This window comes from Teleopsis dalmanni, chromosome 2 (genome assembly GCF_002237135.1).
Source record: "Teleopsis dalmanni isolate 2A chromosome 2, ASM223713v2, whole genome shotgun sequence".
Lineage (NCBI taxonomy): Eukaryota > Metazoa > Arthropoda > Insecta > Diptera > Diopsidae > Teleopsis > Teleopsis dalmanni.
Window position 1 is genome coordinate 132133490 of NC_051847.1, and position 11186 is coordinate 132144675.

The 11186-nt window shown below is 29.7% G+C and overlaps 1 protein-coding gene across 1 annotated transcript; it reads right to left on the minus strand.

The window, feature by feature from the left end:
* Window positions 1-6685: 6685 nt before the first annotated feature.
* LOC119681807 (protein takeout-like) lies at window positions 6686-9379 on the minus strand. The gene is made up of 4 exons (XM_038095095.1): window positions 9259-9379; window positions 8885-9122; window positions 7540-7679; window positions 6686-7014 (listed from the first exon to the last, which is right to left on the minus strand). Exons 1-4 carry the CDS (start codon window positions 9329-9331, stop codon window positions 6716-6718), a joined length of 750 nt encoding a protein of 249 aa, XP_037951023.1. The 5' UTR covers window positions 9332-9379; the 3' UTR covers window positions 6686-6715.
* Between the last annotated feature and the right edge of the window lie 1807 nt (window positions 9380-11186).

Here is an 11186-nt window from a genome sequence, read left to right on the forward strand (position 1 = left end):
AGTAAAAATTCAAACGATTTGTTTAATATTTTATTTTACAATTATAATATACACAAAAGCTTCTGATAATTGTTTCAAAAAATATATTTATTTTTTTTTGGAAATAATTGATAAACATTTATATAAATAAAAGGTAAATAAAAAAAATTAGAAATATACAACAACAAATTCCTTATGAGGTTTTTACCCTTTAGAACGCATACAATAGAAATTAACACTTTATTATTTGACTTTTATAGAGATTGTTAGAAAATAACTTTTTATAAGAAGAAAACACGTTTACTTGGGCTGAGTCAGAAAATAATATTCAAATAATTAAAAATGAACTTAATTCGAACTTGCTAATGACAAAGAAATCAGATAAATTCATAATCAGATTTGTTCATAATTTCAACAGAAATTTGTGATGTTCGTTTCTTGTCCACGAATCAAAATTCTATAATCATTCACTGTAGAATTGTTAGTATTTGTTGATTTTTAATACCTGAATGTGACGTTGTATTGTATTTCATACCTTGAACAGCTTTTAAATACTAATTTTTGTAGATTAATAATTAGTTTTAGATATCGAATTTTATTCATGGCACCCATTAAACTCTACATTTTATGTTAGTTGCCTTTCTTTTGGTTTAAATGTGACTTCATGTGACAAATCCAGGTAATTGATGTAGCAGCTTGTAATTATAAAATTACTATAAGTTAATGGAAGAATGTTCTCACATTTTATTAGTTAATTATTTTTTTTTGTTAATTTTTGTTGAGGGCCTTGTTGTCGTAATTAAAGGTATCGAATCAGATGTACAACCCATTGAGATAACAAATGCCCTAAGCGAAAAAGGCTTTAGCGCTAGAGCAGTAATAAATATTGTTAACAAAGATAAAATCCCACAACCTATGTTCAAAGTTGAACTTCACCCGGAAGCTTCTAAGCTTAAAAAAATGAGAGCCATCCCATCTACAACCTACAGTATTTACTTCACCGCAGAATTAGCGTTGAGGAGCCCCACAAAAGAAATGGTCCGGTGCAATGCACAAACTGCCAAGAGTATGGCCATACTAAGTCATATTGCACTCTTCGTACAGTGTGCGTAGCTTGTGGCGAGCCTCACCATAGTTCCGAATGCGATAAAAAAGCATTAAAGGATACCAACTCCAAAAAATGTAGCAACTGCAGTGGAAATCACACTGCAAACTACAGAGGCTGTCCTATTTATAAAGAACTAAAGCACAGGTTAGCTCTGCAGAAAGAAGCGTTGCGTAATCCTACAAGAAGCAACACCATTAAATTAGTTGAAGTACCTCAACCTTTAACCTGTTACACCAGGTGTTTCATATGCTAATGTCGTTAAATCTGACAAGCAACAAGCCCCTCCAGTTCAAAGTAATAGTTTGGAAATAATGATCTCCACTCTCACTCAGAGAATTAACTCAGTTCATGTCAATCATGCAAACTTACCTCTTAACGAGATAGTTAAAATGCAGCCAATTAATGCAAATGTTGGTCTAAATAATGAGTACTTAAAAATTGTACATGAACAAACGGCTTAAGCCAACAAAACTTACACCCACAAATTTCATGTCCCAGAAGTGGTTGATGGAAGCTTTGCTCAGAAACACACTAACTAACAAAATTCTTTTCTATTCTGATTTATTCATGAAAACTACACCCAAGAATGCAAGTCACATGGTGGTAACAAGGTATTTGATACGAAGGCGTTCAAAAACAAATTTTCTAGGACATATGCTCATATTCATATGCAAGCCACATCAAATGCCTAACACACAGGAAAAAATGTAACTTTATCGCAGTTGAATGCCTCCCTCGCTTCCCCACAACCCAAAATTACTGAGACCCAATTACGGATTAACTGTTAACTCCTAAGTGAAGATTTCTTGCGGGCGGTGAAAGATTTCAACATACACTAGCTGCGATTTGTCTTCTGACCATTCTCCAGTTACATTTTGCTTACTTGATGGTCCTCAGTTATATGACTATTTCTATAGCATTACAAGTCCTAGAACAAACTGGCTCAAATATAAAAAGTATATTAACTCACACATACACACAAATTACAAGATAAAGTGTAAGTCTCATATTGAGGACGCAACCTCTGTTTTAAACTCAATTCTGATTTCAGCAGCAGAAAACTCCACCTCTAAAGGCAATAAAATTTACAGATTCAATAGAGTACTTACAAATAGTGACATAGAGAATTTAGTTTTACAAATACGTAGATTAAGGCGTGAATGGCAAAAATCTAGGTCCCCTTTAGCGCAAAACTTATTTAAGGAAGCCCAAAGGAGACTTAGATCTGTATTAAGCGAGGAAGTCAAAGTCAGACAATATAATTATATTCAAAACCTATGTCCAAATGGCAAAAACCATTCATCTTTGTGGAATGCTAGCAAAGGTATAAATTCGCCCATAGACTCCGATTCTCTAATAAGAAACTCTCTTGGAAACTGGGCGCGAAGTGATGAAGAAAAATCTAATGTTTTTGCTGATTGTCTAAAAGAGGTGTTCCAACCTAATCCTGCAACAGGACAATATGACTTTCCCACTCAAGATCCACCAGCACAATCTATTGACATGAATATCACGGCCAATGATCTTGTTCAAATAATCACAAACAAGTTAGATTGCAAAAAAGCACCGGGATATGATAATATCTCACCCATCATGATAAAAAACTTACCCCTTTTGGCCATACATTTTATCACAAGACTTTTTAATGCCATAATTAAATTTGGCTTTTATCTAACAGAGTGGAAAACATTCATGATTATTATGATTTATAAATCAAGTAAACACCCCACGCTTGCCTCTTCATACAGGCAAATAAGCTTACTGCCATGCCTTTCTAAACTCTATGAAAGGGCACTGCTTTTAAAGCTAAAACCGTTCCTTGACGTTCAAAACTTAATACCGTCCCACCAGTTTGGTTTTAGGGAAAAACATGGAACTATTGAGCAAGTGAATCGTATAAGGAATGAAATAAGACACGCATTTGAGCTCAGAGAATATTGTTCCGCGGTATTCCTCAATGTTAAACAAGCATTTGATAAAGTATGGCATAATGGACTCATATATATGATACGCTGTTCATTACCTGCAAATGTCCACTCAGTTTTAGAATCGTATCTGCATAATAGAAGCTTTAAAGTGAAATGCAAATCATATACTTCTAATAATTTCCCAATAGAAGCTGGCGTTCCACAAGGAAGTGTTCTTGGCCCTATATTGTATGTACTTTACACATCTGATATCCCGATAAGTAGTTCAGTTATCACTACAACGTTTGCCGACGATACGGCAATTTTATGCCGAAACAAAAACGCTGTGCTAGCTTCAAACCAACTTCAATCTCACTTATATCGGGTGGAGAAATGGTTGTCAAAATGGCGAATTAAAATTAACGAAGTAAAATGTAGACACGTCATTTTTACCTTAAATCGGAGTACATCTCCAAAAATTTTACTAAACAACATTCCCATACCACAAGCAGATAATATAACGTACTTAGGTATCCACCTAGACAGACGACTGACTTAGCGCAAACATATTGAAGCTAAAAAAATTCAGATGAAGCTCCAAGCCTCTAAGTTGCATTGGCTTATTAATAGCAGATCTTCCCTGTGCCTAGAGTATAAAGTACTCTTGTATAACAGCATCATAAAACCAGTATGGACTTATGGTATCCAGCTATTTGGCAATGCTAGTGCTTCAAATATTGAAATTATACAAAGAGCTCAGTCAAAAATACTAAGAATTATCACTGGTGCCCCATGGTATATTAGGAATGAAAGTATACACCGAGATCTACAAATTCCCCTAGTTAAAGCTGAATTTGACAATATAAGAAAAAAATACAATAAAAGGCTGACAGAGCATGTTAATCCCTTAGCAAGAAATCTCGCACTTCTATATATTACTTCCCGTCTAAAAAGAGCTGACCGTCCATCCGTTAATTAATATTCAACAGCTTGAAGTAAAAACCGCACCTTCCTTTTTAGTAATCTGTTAAAGTTGAACCACTTTCTTAAGAAACCACCTAACATTCACTCTAATGAAATTTAACCCATTAATCTAAGTGAGGTTCGTGATATAAGGTTTACTTATTTTATTTTATTTTATACAATGTATAATTAAAATAAAAATTTGTAACATTATGTAATTAGTTATAAGATTTTACAACTTATTGTTAGTCTCATTTTAAGAGAAGATGCAATAAATAAATGTGTTTTAAAAAAAAAAAAAAAAAAAAAAAATTTTTGTTGACATTTAACAATAGAATATAACAAGTTTAATAGATAACCATGCACCGGTTTTAAAATATTTTGTATCGAAGGCATAAATGAAAGATTATAAAAACAAACTAAAAGTTTCCTTGGGGTGAAAATAGATTCAATAATTAATTTCTTAAGCCCTGTTAGGTAAAGGCGGTTTCTGTCAGCGATCGAAACTGCAACGCCAATCAAAGACGTTTGCCGAGAATGGACATTTTTAGCATATTCATGAAAAAATCATTGGTTCACTGCCATTTTCACGTGGAAAACATTGTAATTTCAAATGCATTGACCGTTATTTGCATTGGTCAGTTACAGTTTTATTGTCTTGTATTACCGTTGAAGACGCTATGATTGCGTTTATGATGGTTTGGCGGTAAACGTAGGCATTCCGACTGTAATTTTTGACTTGTGTCGCCAATTTGAATCTTCGGGAATTGTGTAAGTTTTCAAAGATTAAGCACAAACATGCAACGACTTATCAGTTACAGGTGAATAGTATTGTGGAACGGTTCCTTCACGTTTTAAAAGCAGACATATTGTGTCATCGTTTTGAAATTGTAAAAAAAAATGTGTTAGCATTGATTTAATTGTAAAATTAACAACAACGTTTTATATTAAGACAAATTAAAATGACTTAAATTTGTAAAAAAACAAATTCATTGGTCCCATTTACACTATCATGAACGTGATATGAACTTGACGAACTGTCAGTTCAGTTTACAATATTATCAAAGAAGACAAAGAAAAGAAACTGAGAGGAAATTTTGAATCATTGTGCCTCCTTGTGTAATATCACAAACAAATGTGTTAAGGGATTTTTAACATCAAAAAACCAAAACATACAACAAAATTTCTCGAAAAGTGCTCTTATTTTAGCAAGATTCGGGTGGGCAAAACAGTAAGCCCGGGGAAAAAATGATCATGCGTAATGCGTGATATTTTCACCTCATTACTCAAAATTTTGAATATTATTTGAATTATTCAGAATATTTTATACACAATTTCTCAAGCAACTCTCAGTTTCTTTTCTTTATGTTCTTTGCTATCATGAACTCTCATGAGCGTGAAATTTGTTTTGTTTTGTGTAAACGTATAAAATGCTTGTGTGTGTAGTGCAGAGCACAGAAATTGAGAGTATTCAGCATTAAAAGCACGGTTGCCACTTGAAAATTTTTTTCTGTACAAAAATTGGTTCAAGAAGGTACCATCTTTGTAAAAAAGGTCCAATTTTTTTCTATTATTTTTTAATAAGAAAATAAAATATACATAAATTGTACAGAAGATGTAAAACAGTACTGAATAATCTGACTATTTTTTATTGACCATTCATAGTGCATATCTTTTTTATCAAATAGTTCTTTGCATTACAAAATATTATATATGGTCTTAAAATTCATTCAGAACGAAATTTACTTTTACCTTTTGCAGCCTCAATATTTTTACTAAATCAATTCATAATATTATATTAGTTTCATAGTTCACAAAGGCATCCATAAATAAATTTAATTGGATATTATTATATTAACAATAAAATTCATGCTTCAAAAAAGTACCATTACGAGTACCAGAGTACCATACGGAAAAAAAGTACCAATTTTGGTACTAAAGTACCATATGTGGCAACCGTGATTAAAAGGTAAACATAAACATAACATTGCATGTATATGCGTGTGAAGCTGAAGAAACGCATCAAATTTCATTGTGTGCACGGTTGCCAGTTATGGTACTTTAGTACCAAAACAGGTATATTTTTTTTTTTTTTTTCGTTTGGTACTCACGTTCAAAAAATGGTACATTTTTGACGACCCAACTTTATTGTGGATATTTCCAATTAATTTTTTTTATAAATGCAACTTTGCACTATTTTATATTTTGTTCATTTATAACATTATGAAAAACACAGAACGAGAAAACAAAAAGGTCCAAAGAAATTTTGGACCTTTTTTTACAGAAATTGTACCTTTTTAAACCAATTTTGGTACAGAAAAAAATTTTGAAGTGGCAACCGTGATTGCGTGTAATTCATGAACTCACATCACACTTTCTTCCCTCTCTCATCTATCGGTAACCGGTTTTTAAGTTCATGTTCATGTTACGTTCATGATAGTGTAAATAGGCCCATTTTCCGTTATATTGGAAATAATCTGATACTTACCAATAAATTATTTTTAAAGAATTCGTCTTAATTTTTCAATTAAAAAAAACAAAATTTTCATGAATTATAGAATAAAAAATTTTTTCTATATTTATAAACAAATAAAGAATATTAAAAGGGTATATTAATTTTATTAGAGTTTATTTATTAAAAATATAATAACAGATATAATAACAATAATTCAAATCATAATTCAGTTAACAATATAATGATTGTATATTTATTATTACAAATCATTCAACAAACAATTGTATTTTTTTGTGTTTGTATTTAAGCAAAATATTCTTCATAGGGGTATTTTGCAAAAACATTATTTATAATAAGTTTAATAATTAAACCCAATGCTTTGGATATTTCTGGTTGTAGTTCATTAAAAATCTCACTCCAATTTTCATTCAATAAAGTATGCATCGTATCGCTTAGTTGCTTATCATTGTTGAAGAGACCGCCTAAACTGAATGATACATGTTTTGGATTCAATTCTAATTTTATACTCTCGACTTCAGCATAAGTCTTTCCAGACTTTTGTACAGGTTTAAATTTAATTTTAGCTACAATATGAATATTGTCTGTGAAAAGAAAATAATTATATTGTTATTTAATATGCCAAGATATCGGGAATCTTATAAAGTACATTAATTTTGCGATTGGTCTATAAGGAGACTCATTTAAGTGGAGGAAGTAATTTTAAAAACTAATTTAGAGTTCATATGAAATATTTAATTGAAAAATTGAAATTATATCTTATGTAAAATGTTCTGAAATATTAAAGGAAGGTTTTTAAATGCTCAAAAATCTCTCCCAGTATACCCCCACTTGTTCAGTCTAGCAAAACGAATCGATTTACAATCCAAGCTCGTTAGTTTGTTTGACAACGTGTCTATCTGTTTTTTCTGTTTTTATCGCATTTTTTTTAACTCAGTTTTAAAATTTTTTTTCCTATATCCTAACCGTTTTCCAATTCTCCTTTTAAATGTTATTTTGCTATTTAATGTATTAATATTAAAAATAATAAATGAATATATAAATGTTGATTGGGGTTGAATAATATGAGGTTAAAACTTTTAAAAACAATTTAATGTATTATTTCTCACCTAATACAATTTTGGAATCGCCTTTTCCAACAATAGGTAGAACCAAAATTTTTCCATTTATTGAATATGGGCCTTCTAAAGTCAAAGTTGGTACTTCCGCCTCTAATTCTGTCATTTCTTTAAAGTTTGCATCGAGACCTCTGCAAATAAAGAAGTATATTATTACAATGTAACATATTTAGTAAATAAATCATTTATTAGTAATTATAAAGAAATTAATAATAAAACTCATTAAATATCATTTGTTTGAAATTGAGACTGTGATAGTAAGAACCGTCATATGAATAGAATAGACTTATGAATTATTTATTCATTAGTACTGGATATTGAAAACAACACTAATCTAATATATGTTCTTGTAGCAAAATGATTACACAAGTAACTATTTGTAAAATATAAAGATTTTTCTAAAGGAGGTGAGTTACGATGTGATTTTAGCAACTACTTAAATTTATAAGTAATATTTAGAGGGTTGGAAATATTGACTATGCATCTACATTATATGTACAAATGCGATCTTATAAAAATATATTTTTTTGTGTGTATAAATCTAGTCACTAATGAATATTAGTTATTGTTATTACCTGAAAGGATCGCAGCAATTATAAGTTTATTTTGATTTTCTCAGTGAGCTGTTTAGCACCAACTTATTAGATTTTAAATTTTTTCATTACATTATTGTTTTTGCAAGCCATCGGATTCTAGAAAGCAAGCACATAAAAGATGTAAAAACATGTGCAAAAGGAATGAGAGTGGATTGTATAGAGAGTTGGAAAGGATAAAGCAATACAGGGACGGGTGGAAATAGTAAGATCTAATCTATGTTCGTAACCCTAGCCATCTCAATAGAACGGATCATTAAATCGATAGGACTCAGATGGTTGTGTGTATGTTAGGGTAGTCAAACAGATAAGCGACTTTATGTGGTGTTGAACTGCTTTAGGGATAATTGTTTATTTCATTTTCTTCCGTTTATGTATTTTAACACACTATTAATATTATATTAGTTGAATGCACTTAATCACAAATTTATACACATAATTTAAATAATCATCTTAAGACATGACGAGTGTCCTAGACAGCACAATAGCAACAAAAATGAAATGATGAACTAGTTATTAAATATAAACCGTTCCTTATTTGATATATAATCAAATAATTATATATGTATATATTATATATATATTATAATTTATATATATAAAATTATAACTATTAATTGAATATTAGAATGAGATAAATATTTTAGTTTAATTAGAAAATGTTCTAGTGATAATATTAAACTTGTGTTAACACACTATTTTAAAACAACAGAAATTATAAGAAATATTCTTTATCAACTCACTTTAGTTTTTTGATTTTTAAATTTTGTAATCCATTCAAATTGACGTCATTAAAACTTAGTTCAATATTCACAGGACTTGCAGGATTTTTTTCCAAAACCATACTTTTGATGTGTAAAGGGTCAAAGGGAGTTAAGTTCAGTTCTCGTAATCCAGATTTGGCATAATTTGTAACGATCATTTGACCTGTTTTCGTTAAACAGCTTTCATCACTATTAGCACATTTCTGCATATCTTGAGCTGTTTAATATTGCATAGTGCATAAAAACAAATTGTAATTTTAAATAAAAACTTTTTATAATTAATTATTTTAAAATAATATTAAATTTGTTAGAGTTAAAAATATATGGTAGTCGTTTTAACTCTCTGGACTTACGCAAAACATTTGCAGCATTGATGGTTGAGAAAAAAATGAAACAAACTATAGTATTTAAAACTATTTTAAACATGTTTATAATATTCTTTATTTAAGTATATATTTTAAAAAAAATTATTGAAATAATTTTGTTTGAATATTACACTTTAAATGAATTTAAGGATATCTTTTTAATGTTCTGAATAAATACACTTTGTAATTCTTTCTTCGATCTTAACAAGTTGAAACGACTTTTCGAATTGAGCGATAAAAACTTGATAAAATTCGTTTTTATATCATTGCTAATAGAATTTTAAAATATTCTATAGCTTTTTTAAACCAGAATACATATACTTTTTTTACATTTAATAAATGTATTATGACTATTTTTATTTATATCTTACACTGCAATAAAAAAGTTAGTACAGGTGTTAATTGCTACAAAAATAAATTTGAAATAAATTGTTTATTAAATAAAGTCGAATTTTGTAAATTTTGTTATGACTGTCTCTAAAAATATTTTTTTTAATTGTTTATGTAATATCATGGTAATTTAAAATTTTCTTTTATTTAATTTTATGCACTAAAAGTGTTATTACAGTAAAACTTGTATATTAAATATGCCATTAGTATGATAAGTTCATTTGGGTATATTAATTATATTTTTTATCTGAGATCGCAAAAGGCTATATATAATATTTTTTTTTAAATGGCATAACAGTTATTTTGTTTTTGTCAGTTGAAATGACTATATTCTGAATTAATCATTAAGCTATATGTGGTGAAAGGTTGTAACACTTTAAAATCATTTCCTGATTTCATGAGCACTCCATATAGTCTTTATTTTATAAGATGATAAATTAAATGACTAATGTCTAGATAGGTGAAGTGTTAGGAGACTGGCAGGAATATTACAGTTAAGTGCATTTTAATATCAAGATTTTTAATCAAAATGTAAAAATGTTTTGCACAATCTGTTAAAGACCGTAAATTACTTTGATGTGAATTGATAAGTACAAATCTAGTATAAGATTTGGTGGATTGATAATTACCTAACATTACAATAGATGGAAACGCCAGAAAAAAAATCAATTATATTTTGTATATCAGGCAAGATTTAAATGACGTCTGTAAAAGCTTCGATTCCATCAGATGTTTGGTTAGCTTTTTGCAAATAATTAAAATAAGGCATCTTGACGATTTTTTGTAAAAAAAAACAATTGAATATCGTTCAGTAATAAAATTCTTCCATTTGAAAGGAATGAAGAATGATGAAATCAAATTGGAAATGGATTCTTTTTACGGTAACATTGCCTTTTTGTTAACAACATTAAAGTATTAAAAAGCTGATTTTAAACTTGATCGTACGAGTGTTTTTGATGAAGAGCGTCCGGGTCGTTCAAATCCACGATATTGAGTTGGATGATCTAAAAATTAAATTGTGTAAGACAGCAGAGATGAGAAATATATCATATGAACATATATCGGATATTTTAAATCAATATTTGGGTATGAAAAAGCTTTCGACAAAAAGGTGCCGTGTTTGACAACGATTTTGTCATTCAAAACATTGTTTGGAAATGTTTATGCTGAATCTAGTTGACTGTGATCGTCAACTAGTAGTGACAATTGATGAGAAAACCACAAGCTAGATGATGAGTTGCGCTCGGGGGTAGTGTTTCCAAACGCTTCCGAATTCAACAATCGCCTGGAAAAGTTTTGACTGTTTGGAAAAAAGAAAAACAATGACATCAAAATACTGTTGCATATTATAGCATCGATTGAATGAGAAAATCAAGAAAAAACACATTTGTCAAAGTAAAAAAATTTGTTTTTGCAAGTTAACGCACCCGCTCACACGATAATGAAAATCGCAAAATTAAATGAATTACAGTAAGAATTGCTTCCTCACCCACCGTATTCTACAGATTTAGCTCCCAGTTACTATT